The sequence below is a fragment of the Anas platyrhynchos genome, chromosome 1 (assembly GCF_047663525.1).
Source record: "Anas platyrhynchos isolate ZD024472 breed Pekin duck chromosome 1, IASCAAS_PekinDuck_T2T, whole genome shotgun sequence".
Classification (NCBI taxonomy): domain Eukaryota; kingdom Metazoa; phylum Chordata; class Aves; order Anseriformes; family Anatidae; genus Anas; species Anas platyrhynchos.
The window spans coordinates 96,587,078-96,602,157 of NC_092587.1; the positions used below are offsets into that span (position 1 = coordinate 96,587,078).

The 15,080-nt window shown below is 45.0% G+C and overlaps 1 protein-coding gene across 1 annotated transcript in view; it reads left to right on the top strand.

Annotated features, from left to right (window-relative positions):
• Window positions 1–15,080, top strand: part of CD247 (CD247 molecule) — a 52,885-nt gene that overhangs the window by 32,295 nt on the left and 5,510 nt on the right. The window contains exons 2-4 of the mRNA XM_005017610.6: window positions 11,225–11,331; window positions 13,201–13,254; window positions 14,566–14,649. Coding sequence (XP_005017667.4) covers window positions 11,225–11,331; window positions 13,201–13,254; window positions 14,566–14,649 — 245 coding nt within the window. The remainder of the gene's footprint in view (window positions 1–11,224; window positions 11,332–13,200; window positions 13,255–14,565; window positions 14,650–15,080) is intronic.

Sequence of the window (15,080 nt, forward strand, 5' to 3'; positions counted from 1 at the left end):
GTCTCTTTTCATTATTTTTGCTTATCACTGCACGTTTCTTGTATGTCCTTGAAGGCACGTACATGTCTGCTTTGGGATTAAACCTACTCTCACCGAGTTAAATGGCCTGTGTTAACTTCCGTTGAAATTAATGGTGTGGAGAGTGAATTGACCCTATGACAGAATCTGGTCTTTAGTGGGAAGAGAACTGGGCCATTAATTTACATTCACTCATGTTTCTTCTTCCATTTGGATGTGATAAACCTGAATATGATCCTCCTAAGCGCCAACAGTTTGGATAGCTGTACTCCTAATATTTTCCCTCTAAAAACAGGGTAGCTTTTTCAAACAGTTTTCATTAAATAGGTTGAAATAATTAATGCACATCCAACAGCTAATTCAGTGCAATAACACTTTTACTTCATGGGATTCATTCCATCGTATAATATACAAGAAACTCCCAGATGAGGCTACTGTGTAGCAGCTCAGCGTAGTGTTTGTGCCTAGTACCTTCCCTCTCCCTCTGTATCGAATAGGGAATATACACTAAGTCCAGGTGTGATTAAAGGACAGGTTAGTCACAGCCAATCTCAAAATAAAATAATTAAGGGAGAATACTCTTGTTTTATACAAGCCAGTGCTTTACCTGGACAGCCTACCTTTGGGTAATGTATTTTAAGTAGTACAACATAGATAGCATACAGCTTATACAATAATATATAGCAAACAGCTCTGTGGCAGGAAGAAATTTTAATGGGTAATAGCAGCAGAACGATTTTCATAGAGAGTACATTGCAAAAGCAGATATAATGCTAAGGAGCCTTTTCATGTTTAGTAGAAAATTTATCACCTGCGGGCATTTGAGCACTGGGCAGTCTTACACCCCTTCCAACAGCTCTGTAACTGCCCTTTCCAGTGCTGTGCTTTGACTAAAGCTTAATTAAACTCTGAGTATTATGAAAAATTGAGATAGAGTGCAAAGGAAATTTACACTAATTCCACCTCGGTTGCACACAGAAAGCAAGCATGCTGTTTCCAGGCAGCCTTTTTATCTGCCAGTTTATCTCAGAGGTTTCCTGATAAGATTTTTTGTGGGGAGAGAGGGGGTGTTTAAAGTAAATAAAATGTGAAATTTTTCATCCATTTTAGAAGCAGCTTGAAAGACCTTTAAAAAAACATGTTTCATGCGATCAGCAAGCATTTGTATTGGTACAGTGATAGTGTAATGCATAATTCAACACTTACAAAATGAGAGTAAAGATGATATCCCATCTTAGGTGGCTGTTTCAGAAAAGTGTATGAGTTTTCAGAAAACTATAAGGTTTGAACAGCGTTGTTCTGTAAACTGCATCTGGTGCAGTCACTGGCTGAGAGCTTTTCCTCTGCATTAAGACACAAGGAACAAATATGAGGAACCTAGATGCTCCACAAACAGCTAGGACATTTCTCCAGGAAAAACAAAACATAAACCCAAAATCTAGTCATAAACAATAAGGCAGGGTTTCTGGAAAACTATCTTTTCCTGAAAAGCTGCAATGGAAAACTAACAAGGTAAATTAGGAAGGTGAAGTTAGCTTAGATCACAGATGATAGCTCACCGTTCCAGGTACCAACAGTTGTTGCTCATACTGATGTACATGGATGAGGCAGAGAGCTCTTCAGAGCAGGGATCCTTTCTTTCTACATGCTTTACAAAGTGTAAATGTGCCCGTACTGCACTTAACAAATAAGACCAGCAACGTAGCTTACAGCAGTGTGCACCTTCTTAGAAGCTGTTTCCTACTGAGGTCAACCTCATGCAATCTCTGTCTTTATCAATTGGCTGTTTCCACCAAATTTAAGAGGAGTTGGTGCCAACAGACAACTAGGTTTCTTCAGGTTGTGTGAGGACTGCGGGCAGCTGGACAGAGGGAGAAATTCCTCTCAGTGCCTGTGTGGCGGCCGCACGAGCTCAGCGGGGACCTGCTTGGTTGTGGTGGCTGGAGATCCATGCCAAGCAGCCCTTCTGGGCCCGGCTGGAGTTAGGTGAAGGGCAGGAGATGGCTTAAGGCACGTTCACGGATGCTGGACAGGTATTTTTTCTAGAGTAGGAATAAAACCAGGGGAAAGGGGTGAAGCAGAGATTATTTGTAAATTAATACAGTGTGTCATTTCATTAGTTTCCCCCTGCCCCGTTTCTGCTGACTTCTTATGTCTATAGTTCAGCTTGTTCTTGGTTTAATGCAAATACAGATCAACTCCTGAAATCCCATTACTATTATCCTATATGCTTCATGGTATAAAAATAGTAGATCCCGACATGTTTGTTTTGGTGGGCTGATACTAAATTCTAGTACTCACTCTGGTAGCTTGACTGTTACTGTAAAATGTTGCTTTTTTTTTTTTTTCTTTAAAAAACAACCAACTGTAATAATCCCAATGCATTACATTTTCAGATATTTTCTGCCCTTCTGAAGCCAATACATTCAAGAACTGTACAGGGTAAACTGCGGTAAAGAGCATTCCTGTCATCATCCCATCCTTTTTTCAACATAGCAAACATGAACTGGTTGTTTTGCCATGAGATGCTTGCAGGGATCAACGGAGATTTCCTGGACAGAGGGAATGCAGAATTTGGCCTATGCTTTTCAGAGAAGCTTGACCCACAGCATTGCTATGGATCACTACAGTTTTGAGCAACATTGTCTGTAATCACTGCTAGTAAGTGGTCTCTGAAGTTGAGCCTCTTTTGGAAAAGGATTTCATGTTTTTAATAGGTCTGTGAGTTAAACCTAAGTACAGTGTGTATACCTGCCCTGTCAGCAACAGATAACATTGAAAAAATTAAAACTGCAACGTATGAATGCTCTTACAGAAAGCCTACAAAGCTGAACAATTTGTTTAAATAATAACAATAATTATTATTTGTATTAATCTTCAACAATAGCAATTCTGATTTAATTTTTTCCTAATTCTGCACCATTATGTTTGTAAATTTGGTGTTGTTACTAATTTTTAGATAGCTTTGATTGGAAGCAATCATACTCAATTTCAGCACAGAATTTGTTATGACCAACAAACAATTGGAAAAAGAAATACAGTTAACACAATAGAAATGAACCGCCAGAATAGGTATCTATTCCTTATTTAATATTTACAGAAGCAGCCTGGTGGCTAACAAACACCTCTGCTAACATAATCGTTTATTAGCGATGAAGTAGAGATATACTTTAATGAATATATTGGATACTAGAATTAACCCGATAAGTTTTAATATTAGTTGCGTGCATGGTAGACATGGGTAAAGCGTGATAGTTTCTTAGGTTTCAGTCACAAATACTGAGGTAGAAAGGTTTAAACTTATTGTAAACATACGGGATTTTTTTTTATGAGAGTTAATTTTTTTTTTTTTTGCTTCTTTTGTTTTTTCCATGATTTTCTCTCTCTGTAGAGATGTGATTAAGAAGATAAAAACTTGTAGTGTTTGAGAACGCTTCAACACTTCTGACAGTTACAATATTACCTTTGTTATCCTTATCTTAGGGATGGCAAAACAAAGGCATTGCTTAAGGCCATTAGTGATAAGGATGTTCTTTCTCTCTGGTGTTTTTTCCACACAGAAATGTGTTGCTTTTTAACAGTCCTTAATTCAGTCGAAATCTCTATATTTTCTCTTCAGATTTGCTATTTCCTACTTATGTATGAAGAGCTACATCTCAAAATACAGTTTTTTGTTTGTTTGTTTGTTTGTTTTTATGCTGTAATGCAAGCTGAAATAAGGTATTCTATAATTAGGTAATTAGGTAAACCCCCTAGGATGTATTATAACAAAACGTAGTGATGGGAGGCTTAACCACAATGATATCACTTGGCAGCGGAGTGCAGACCTCACCAGCTAAGTGTTAATGGGGTCATAAAGCCATGCTTCTTGCCCCGCTAGTCGGTCCGTGACTCATGCCTGTTCCCTTCAGCAGTGTTTTACTTTGCCGTAATGCTTTAAATGTGTAGCTGCTACATGCTATTAAAATGTGAATGCATCCGAATTAGAGGAAAAACACTTCAGAGAGGGAAGACGAAGTGATATCTTCTTTTCCAAAGGGGAATTTGGAAGGAGTTATGGAGTTAGTATTTGCCATTGTCCTGAGACCCTTTAGTGAAGGGCTCTGCTGAGGACCCAGACATGATTTGTTGCGATGTCTGCATTTTGTGGTTGCTCTTCCATTGGCTCTTTGTTATAAGACCCCTGAAATGCTTACTGTTCAGCGTTGTTTCCAGAGAAAGGGGCTGAGTTTTGACACTCAATGCCAAAAAAAGAACATGCATGGAGTCAATATTTAACTAAATGAACAACCCTGCTTTTTACCCTGTACGTAACCACTGTTGCATGTATGTTGTCTGCATTTTCTTGCAGAGGCAGGACGTGACACAAATGGCTCTTTGTTAAGTGGGTCAGTAGCAGGGGGCTGAGTGCGATGGCAAGGCCCCCGCTGAAACCTCTCCCGCCCCGAGGTGTGTGGCTGCAAGGTATGGAGCCTCAGCCGTTGGGGCCGGTATAACCTCCTTCCTGCCCCATAACCCAGTGCCAGCACTGCCTCTGTAAGATGACTTAACTATTTCTCTGCCTGTCACCAAGCTTTGCTAGTAATTTCTATGCCTTCAGCAACTCAGAAGCCTTTTTGCAAGTGGAGGTCTATACAGGGGCTGTGGTGAAAACATCTTGAGACTTCGCAAATCTTAAGACTGCCTTCCCCCAGTTGTCCTGCTGGATGTCCTAAAGCAAATCTTACAAACTTTCTGCAGTGTTGAAAGCTGTGGATGACAGCCGCTTGGGTTTTGCAAAATGTTGCTATAAGCTTAACTGAAAAAAGCAGATGGTTTTTGTTATCAGGGGTTTGGTGTCCTTCCTGTCACTTGCTCTGTTGGCATGAGTTGGATCTTGTGCTGTCAGTGAGCTCAGATGGAAATTAATCCTGGAGAAGGGAAAGGAAAGAAAAGCTGGTTTCATTCCGGTACCTCAAACCTCCATTCTGGTGTGTTGTGATGGAAAAGTTCCCTTCTTTTCTCCTCTGCTTGCAGCTGATCAAGAGAGTTGGATTTGAGCTCAGCCAGAGACAGACCAGTCCCGTTAAATCTCTTGTTTTGTTTGTGCATCTCTGCACTGAGTCTGACACGAGCTGTGAAATCAGAGCAGCCCTTCCCTGAATTAGCACTGAGACAAGAAAGGTGCGCTGATGAGTCTGCGCTTGCTGACTGACTGAATATTTTGTGTACAGCTATTTCTATTCGTTTATTGTCCCGCTGGTAGAAAGCCACTCACTGACAGTAATGATAGTTAATGTAAGTTTAATGAATTTTGGAAGTCTGAAATTGGGATAACAGGGAGCGGGGGGTGCCTTATGAATCTCCCAACTGGGAGCTGTTCTTCATATTATCGATACATTTGATTCCTGGAGCCATCGGCAATGTGCTAGCTGCAAGCTGTTTAATGTACTCGTGCTTCCCCTGCTTTTTGCAAAGTCTAACTTTAAAGTCCTACTTTGAGCTGTTAGGGGAGCCTCTACTGCATCCATGAGGTGCTCCCTGAACAAAGAAATGTATCTGAGTGTGATCAAGAGCATCTAGTTGCCTGATTTAGTGTCTCTGCCTTCAGCCTTGCTACATGTAGACTCTTTGGGATTCCCACTGAGCCAAGGTGTGTAGATTGAATTATTTTAAGTAGTGCTCCATAATGTGCATTTGATTTTAGATCTGAGCTCTAAAAGAGAGGCCACTACAGCGGCAACAAGGCCACCTAATAGAAAGTCAGGCTGGAGTGAGTTATGTTGTGGGATATCCGGGCAGAAATCAGTAAGGGAAGGATTAAGCAAGGTAGAAACAGCCGTCTGAGTGGTAAGTCTTGCCTCTCGGGGCACTTAACACAAGATTGGATTAGACAATAGAAAATTTACAGCGGGAAACATCTTTTGGGTAAGCTAGATTGAACTTCTGCTATCCCTGATAAATAAGGGTCTCATAAAAGAACATGTCTAACCTAAAAACCCTACAAAAGCTGAAAGAGCTACACAGCTTGTATCTGTTACCTGAGCTTGTTGGGTATCCGGGTTCTGCAATCGCTGTACGCGGTTTGCTGTCTCTAGGAGGCATCACAGGGTTTGCTCCAGGAAAGCCCTTTGCACCAAGTCCTTACAAAAGCGAGAAGTGAAAGCAGCTGCTTTTTCTGAGAATGACTGACTGTTTTGATGAAGCGAGGAGTCCCCTTCCAGAGATGAGCAAAGCGCTCCCCTCCCTTCTGTTTCTGACAAGGCTCTGGAAAGGTTCCGAGGGCAGAAAGATTGCCTTGTTAAAAGCGTGTAAAATGTTGAACTTCGCCTTCAGACTGAAAAGGCAGATCCCTTGTTGTTGGGTTGTTGTTGTTTTTAGACACATTTGGTCTCTTTCAACAAATCAGCTGTTGGAGATCTTCCTGTCTTGCGCCTGTTACAGTGCCTTGGACTTCTTATTCCATCATGTGCTAGAAATGGTTTGGCCCGCTGTGTCACTATAATCTTTTCCATCTTTTGAATGTGAGTCTTTCCAAATGAATCAAAAGGAAACTTTCACTATTTGAACTTGATGCTAGTGCCTCCCTGAAAGAGATCCTAGCAGAAGTATGAAGGGCTTACCAAGTTCCTCAAGCATCTTAACTTGACCTGGTGTGTCCATACCACTGACATCTTGTGGCATAAGAAAGTGGAAATTAATGACCTGAAACACTTTTTTTTTTTTCCCTTTTATCTTTCTAAATTTAATTTATTCTGGCTGCCTAAAATCTGGTATTATAACATGGATCCTGATACTATCAGTGGCTTGCTCTTTGACTTTAAAGCTGAGGCTAACCATAACGTTGAATTTAGTGGACACAAGCTGTGCTTTGGCCATGCTGTGTTTCATGATGAAAAACACAAAAGTCATCTTCAATGCTAAAAGGATGGGTAGTGAAGGGAAAAAAACACAGTATCAACATCTTTTAACACTTTTGCCAAGGAAGGTAGCTGGTATGAAAGGACAAACCTGGTAGTCCTTCAGGAAGCAAGCTCTGGTATTTTCCTGTGGTGGGTTATCCTATTCTCCTGCCGTAAGAGACTGCTGGCCTTCATTAGGTGACTTAGTTTAACAGGCGTGGGTGAGGAAGTTTTGCGTTGAAAGTGTTTGCATAACAAATGCTAATTAGCCCTGTAATCCTGATACAATGTAATGGCCAATGGGATTATCTTTAGTCTCCACGCAAAGGGAGAAACCTCCTGATTTCACGCGCTCGGTTTGATGTAGGCCGTGCCTTTCCCTTTGCTCATTTCTGTTAATTGGATACCGTGCGTGTCAGGCCTGGTAATGTACCACACGTGGCGTAACCCAGACCTGTTCCTCCTCCTGTTGTTTCCTCACTGTTTTTTTCACCAAAGTGCTCAAACAGTGGCATGGAAGAGCCTCTTCCTCCTGTGAGGGAAGGAGTATGTGGCCTCCACTTCTTCAGTCTCAGCTTGTCCCACGTTTTTTTATTTATTCCTATATATCTATGAACAAGAATATGGAAATAAATAAAATGCAGAAGATGTAGAGAGATATTCTTAATGAACAGGGTGACCTTCCATAACGCTAGGAGGCTGATTTCTAGGCTTTCAGTCAGGGCCCTTCTGCAGGCCCAGGCCCGCAGCAGCCCTCACGGGTTCAGCAGGGATCGGGCGCTGGGCTTTGGCAAAGAGACACACAAATGTGTCCTGGGGTGCGTGTGTCTGGAAACACACACCTCAGACAACATTTTGGGATATAAGCAATGGGATTGAACCAGACTGAAGCAAGCACCATGGCTGTGAGTTTCTCAGATCGGCGCCAGCTTCGCCCCACAGCTCAGGGCTGTTTGGGGAGCAGCCTGCCACAACAGGGTAGCGGGTTTTCTTTAAATAAATCTTTAAATAGCTGCATGTGAAGTTGAAGAAAGATGAAAGCCTTCATTTATAACCCATTACTGAGTGTTGGTAACCTTTAAAAGCCCGGCTCTCCTGCCTGCACGTTTGTGACGTGCTGTAAGCTGTGCCGCATGCCTGTACTTGGCCGCCTTGCCTTGAGACCCCCCTGCGCTTTACCAGTCTGCTGAAACTTGGGCTGGTAAAACGCTGGTAACTGAAAAGCTGCGGTGCAACTTGTGGTGTGGGCACTGTAAAGGTAACAAAGAGGGAACTGCCAGCCAAACGTTGGTTACTTGAGCTGTGCGCTGCGTGAGGGAGCTGGGGTGGGAGCTCTCGCCCAGGCTGGGCTCCGTGCAGCGCCCGGCACCTTCCTGCAGCTCACCCGCTGCAGCCGCGCAGCCTTGGCCTCAGCCCCCCAAACCGCAGCTCAGGCTGACGAGGGACCGGGCTCTGCTTTGCACACACTGTGCACATGCTGGCGGGTGGTAACGCCGCCTCTAGCGCTTTAAAAATCAGAACTGATCCTGTTCACATGAATGGATGCTAACTGCCTTAACTGCTGCTTGCTCGTTGTGCTTTGTATCTAATCTGAGCTCCGTTTCAGTGCACTCTACATCTTTTATCTTTCTCTCTCGCACTTTCTAATCCGAAAAGCTGTTGCAAAGGTTATTATTTAGAAAGGGCTTTGTACTTTTTATTTGAAAGATCTCAGATATCAAGCACATCAAGGAAGGCGAAGATACCTGAACTAATTAATTTTCATGGTTTGTTTCTAAATGTTAGATTGTCTCAATAGATACTTTTACAGTGCCATCACAGCCAGACTATGCCAAGCAGGATTTCCCTTTTTGAATAGGCTTAGTCCATTACCTAGGGTCCTGGAGGCCAGGCTGCCTCAGATAAGTACTGTGTAGGCCCCTGAGCACAGGCACAGTGTCAGCCAAGGTTGAGCACAGCTGACACAGAGCTACAGCTGAGTACCCTGCACTGCTGACTCCTCCTGTGTACCCCTCTACATCTCCTGCTACAGCTCCTCCTGGTCTGGGGAGGTTATCAGTCCTGGAGAAACATGGGGCTTGAGATCATGGCGCGAATGTGCTCTGCCTCAGGACGGGAACAGGGACAGGATCCCCCAGAGGCTTCTTCAGCAGCACCTGAGGTATCACCAGGCTTCCTGTCTCAGTGCTGGGCTTCTTGGGTGCCTTATCTTGTATTTCAGGTCTTGGTGCAGTGCTGAGCAGCCCTGAGCTGCTTCTGGACGCATCCAGCTTGAGGGCAGGGCACACTGAGGCAAATTGCTGTGCTGTGTGGAAGCAGCTGGACGTTTTAGCGACCACGTCCAACAGGATTCAGGCTTGTTTTGTGTTGAACCAGTGCCGGCATACTGTGCTGTCCTGCGACTGTTTAGAAGAAAAACTAGGAAGCTATTCTCAGCTCGTTTGTTGGTTTAATGCATGGTGTCAAGCAAATAACTTAATCCCTCTGTTTCCATTTACTCCATGCGTATGAGGTTTGATAATCCTGAAAATAATGTGGTGAAAGTTATTGTTGTGCTTTGAACCCTGTTCTAAAAACCATAGAAATAGGAAGGGAAGAAGGAAAACAGTCTGGGATCTTAATCTTATTTTACTTCCATGGATTTGTCTCTAAATACGATTTTAAAGAATTGAATATGGACTCTTAGTTCAGACACATAAACAAATCTAGCGGTTGGAAAATGTGTTTTCTCTTTATCTGGCTGTGTTAGCCTCTCAGTGGGAGCAGTGATTGTATCATCATCTACTTCAGAATTTACAATTACATTACCAGGTTTCCAGGCATGGATTTTCAGTCACGCTTTATACAAATCACATACTTCAGCAGTGCTACAGACCACCGTCATTAGCTTCATTTCTGCAGAGGAGACTTCCTCGCGGTGCTGAGTGTGTAGTGCCTGAATGGCATCTGCAAATTTAATGAAATCTTCAGTGTGGCCTGATGGGCTGGGGAGAAAGCCCAGCGTGCAGAACGACCCTGCTCTCATCGCTGGAGTAACCGAGCACCTTGAAGTAGTACATTAAGTGGTTCAACAACTATCCATCACATGTGGTTAATAAGAATTGCCATACTTTGTTCACCTTAGGAAGGAGATGAATCATACAAATTCTTTTCAATTTATCTTCCTAGAAGGGTTTCACAGGCTCTTGATCATTCTCATCTTCCTCTTTTGAACTCCCTCCAATTCTCTGTACAAAGCACACTTTGGATTCGTTTTTAAGTGATTTTTTTTTTAATACCTGTGCAATACAACCTTTCCTTTGGTGATGCTCCTGGAGCTGCATGTTAGATCCGTGTTTACTTAAACTTCTTGACCTGGATTGTTTTTATTTTTCAGCTACGTATTTGAGCTTCCTACACGTTTACTGATAGAGGAGCAATTTAATCAGTTCTAGCTGCTGAAAACCAACGCTATCACTGTGCTTGGCTTGATGCAGTCAGGGTATAAACGTGTCATGCAGCGTGGACAAGGAAATTAACATCAACGTCTGCTGAGTAACAATTTTATTGAGCTTTCAATTAGGGCACTAGTAATTATTATTATTATTATTTTTAATCTACTCAGAGAGACCCATCCTACAAGAGGCTGCTAGCTGAGGTTCCTGTGCAGAGAATTCAGGTTTAAAACCTCTCAATCAGAAAGCGAATCAGTGTGGCTCATGAATATATTCTGATATCTGGGGTAAAAAGCCTATCCCTCCTGCCCACAGTTCCCCTCTCACATTTAAATGTCTCCAGCATCCCCGAAATGAGAGCTGACGTATTTTCCCATGCACCCACTTCTCAGTTGATGAAGGAATCCCCAAACAACCCCAGAAGCGATCCCCTGCAGATTCTGTGGGGTTTTCCCAGGCAGCAAAGGCTCTGTGCGAGGCTTTCTTGCAGTGCCTGTGGTGTGACCTCGGTTATCTCCCTACAGAGCCTGTGCTCGCTCTCTGTGCCCGGGCTCTGTGTGTGGGGAAATGTCCTGTGCTGGCTGAGAGGTCCAACCCCGGAGCAGGTGCCCAGGGAGGCTGCGAGTACCTCCACCCTTGGATGTGCCCTGGCTCAGCTGGGTGAGCTCCCTGGGCAGCCTGGGCTGATGGACCCTGTTCAGAGAGGGGCTTGGACCTCTGCTGGTCCCTTCCAAGCTCCTTTATGCTGTGACTTTCACTCAGGTTTCCATCTCCTTCACAAGCAGACAGGCTTGGCCTCGTACTGGCTGTGTTTTTACAACGTGCTAAGCAGCACTGCCACACTGATGCAAACGGCCTTGTTTTGGTGATGTCTGTGGTCTTTCTGTGCAGATGCTATAACAGTTCTTGGACTGACGGACCCCAGGCTCTGCTACATACTGGATGGATTCCTCTTCATTTACGCAGTCATCGTGACGGCCTTTTTCGTGAAAGCTAAGGTCAGTCTAACCAAACAGTGACATATTTGGCTTCTGTGGTGTAAACGTATTGGGCTGAGCTGGAAAATGGAGGTGGAGAAAGAAATACATCTCTTATTCTAAGATAATTTGATTTTTCCTTCTCTCTATCTTTCTCTTTCTCTACCCCCCCTCCTTTTCTGATGCCAACCTGGGTAATTTGGGTGAGTTCTTTCTGAGGGTTCAGGAGTGGAGGGGAAGCATACATACTATCTAAGAGTATTTGATGGCACAGTTATAGATGCAGAGATTCTGGATATGATAGCTGGGAAATGGTTGGTCAAGTGCTATATGGCTTTGTCATTGGAAATGGGGCAGAGGACATACAGGAAACTGAGGATATATAAATGCCAAACTCAGGAAGTATTAAAATGTCTCAAGAAGTCAAGACATGTTTGATAGCATGAATGTTGTGATGCAAACAATATAACCTCAAGGACCACAGGAGAGGAGCTGCGGGTCGGGATGGACATGCCTGATGGGCTGTTCTCACCCAGTGGCTGGTGTGGCTGAGACAGGGTGATGCTGGGCTGGCGTTCGACCTGCCCTGCAGCAGGATCATTTCTCAGGCCTGCAAAGCCAGCGCTGACCTCAGAGGGAAGGATGTGTGGTGGAAATGGACAGAACTCATTGCTGGTGAAGGAGCAGCTCTTTTTGTTGCCAGTATAAATCCTGAGCATGGGTGAAAACACTGCTCTGGGACTGGAAGTCTTTCTGAGGCTGCTGGAGGGAGAAGTCACTCGGGTACACGGCATGTGCAGAGTGCCTGGTGGCAGGAGCTCTGCACCTTGCCCGTGGTGATGTTCAGGAGTGGCTCAGCAAAGCTTCCATGGGACCAGGAGCGTGAACCTGGAGCAGTGAGCTGCTGCAGCAGCAGTGCTCACCCCCAGCTTATTCAGCCCCTCGCTGCCCTGGTGTGTTCAGCTGTTTGCTGAGCCGGTGTGTAGCGTTGAGCTGTAGCAAAGTGAGCTGTTGCAGGAGGGAAGGAAGCAGCACAAGGGAGGAAAGCCACATCTGTGGTTACGCTGGGGACTCTCAGTCCAAAGCAGCAGAGGTGTTGTAGCTGAAATGCCATCGTCATACAGCACCGCAAGGCCAGTGGGGCATTTTCCAGGGAGGGCCCTGTCTTGACCCAAACCCAGAACTTCTTACAAATCTTCCAAGCTGTGGAATCTGTCACCTCGCTTCCTAGCCCAAGGAGTCGGTTGTTGTGGCCTCTGCCAAGGGTACAACCTTGTTACAGGTTTTTATTTATTGACTGCATGGCCAATGTGTGTGAACTGTTAGACTGTTACAAGGAACATGGGTTAGGTGCTTGGTACGTTACTGGTCCTGCCAAGGGTTCATTGAAAAGAGTGGCACTGTCACTGGAAAAGGTGTGGAGTAGGTAAACCGTAATTGCTACAAATTTTAATTAAAAAAAAAATAAGTATTTCAATAAGACTTCACATCACTTCACTGTGCCCATCAGAGTCCTGGGCTAAGTCTGCAGAGCTGTGAGCTGCTGCAACCTGCAAGTAAAACGGCCTGGCCTGTGGGAGCAGCCTGGCATGCTGAGAGGAGCGTGAGTGCAGCAGTGACCTGTATTGCCTGTAGCCCCATCAGTGCCCTGGGCTGCCTGTGTATGGGATGCCCAATTTCTGATGACAGTAACTTGTTAGGAGAGGAGGAGTAAGGAAAGGTTGGACGTGGTACTTAGGGACATGGTTTAGTGGGTGACAGTAGTAGTAGGGTGATGGTTGAACTAGATGATCTTGGAGGTCTTTTCTAGCCTTAATGATTCTGTGATCCTATGAACAAAAAGACTGAACCGAGCCCCTGTCTCTGCTCATGGCATGGTCTCTCTTCCAGCTAACCCAGGCCCAGGAAGCACAGCAGCTGCCCGGCCAGGATGATGTGTACAATGTAAGTAATGACTTTTGTGTGTTTGTTTCCAAATCATTCTTTCCAGACAGACCTTTTGGGGCACTTACATGTGGTGAATTACCTATGGACCAGAAAAACAGTGGGTCAGCTAGCTAATGAAAGCACCAAGCACGCAGCATAGCAGCTGTGAGGAGCAAAAATAAAACCAGACAAGGGTGTAGCTCCTCTGGTTACTTGTCTGGCTGGATGCTAGTTGTATGGGTTGTAGGTTCCTGATTGATCCACCAACCTGGAGGTACACCAGGACCCCAGACAGTGTTGGGGTATGTAACGCCCAGAGGAGCTGTGTGTGCAGAATGTTAGGTATGATGTGCACACTCTGGTCTTCACACTTGTGGGTGGTTGTGGCTCTCTGATCACCCTTACCAAGGAACATGCCTTAGCAGCAGCTGGCGTTGCCACCACCAGTGTTTCTGGTGCTCTTTGACAAGGGTTGGGGAGAAGGCAGATGCTCAGGACAGCTGCACTGCAGGCCTGGGCAACTGCAGCTCTTGTATCACCGGAAGCACGGAGGCTGTCACCAGAGGCCTGCTGCCTCTGTCCCCGAGCTTTCCTGCTGCCCCACAGCACAAGAGCTGCTGTGTGAGGCTGAAACGGAGGCACACCCCATCTGCACGCCCCGAAAATAGCCAGCAGCAGATGGCTGTCCCTGCAGGAACACAGGATGGCTCTCCTTCTAGCTAAACAGCTCGCTCATGGTAGCATTAAATGCTCCTATGTGCCTGGTTGTCTTGATTTTGTTTTCTTCTCTCACGCTCTTGACCATAGCCACATCCTGTGATGAGTGCCACTGTTTAACTCTGTAATGTATGAAAATTAATGTTCTGTTTTCAGTTTAAAGTGTCACCTTTCCAATAGCACTGAATACTGGTATACACTGTCTGTGTACGGAAGAAATGTGCTATTCTGACCTAAAAATCTCGCCTTTGGCTTTTTGCAATAAGTAATTAAACTCTTGTGTCTTCAGTTACCAGTGGGAGAGAAAGCATGGCAGTCAGAGTCTGTCTCATTCCCATTTTCAGCTCTGTTCTGCTTACAAAAGGTTCTTGATGCAATGGCTTGCAGTTTTGTACTGCACAGACCTCTCTTAGAGGCTTCCATAGCTTCATTGCAGACAATTTTGTTGACAGAAGGGCAAAAATTGAGGGGTAAAACCAATTTCCAGCTCTGTTACAACACTCATGAAGTTGTACTTCAAGCTGGGCATACTTTCTTTTCTTGTGTGAAGTCATGATGTGTGCTTTTTTATGACCTTAATGTCCATCACTGCTTCTTGCTTTCTTGTTTCAGAAACTGTCTCGTGGGCACAGAGATGAATATGATGTTCTGGGAGCAAAGCGAGGTGCAGACCCTGAGATGGGCGGGAGACACGAGGTAACTTCCTTCCACACACGCCCCTTTTTTCTTTTCATCTGGTTCCTTTCTTCTCGTGTCTAACCGCCCTTTAGGCACGCCGGCATTCAGCACCCTTTGCAAAGCACCAGTGCCCTCCTTGAGAGGGACTGGCACAACCTGTGTAGTAACGCAGGCAGTGTGACAGGGACAGAAGTAAAGCCTCCTCTCTCCCTTTGATCTGTGCCCCTGGTGCCCCCATCACGTTGCTGAGAGCCAGCAGCCACCCAGACTGGAAGTGACACCCAGCCTGGGGCGGATGTGGGGCAGGCGAGGCGGGAGCTGGTGTTTCACGAGAGCGCTCCGCACGTGACGCCGCATGAGTGCCAGCAACGTTGAGCAGCTGCCAAAACAACTGCTGCTGCTGCACAGCCCGACAGCTTCAAAGGAAGAGGGAGGGGAACCCTTCTGCA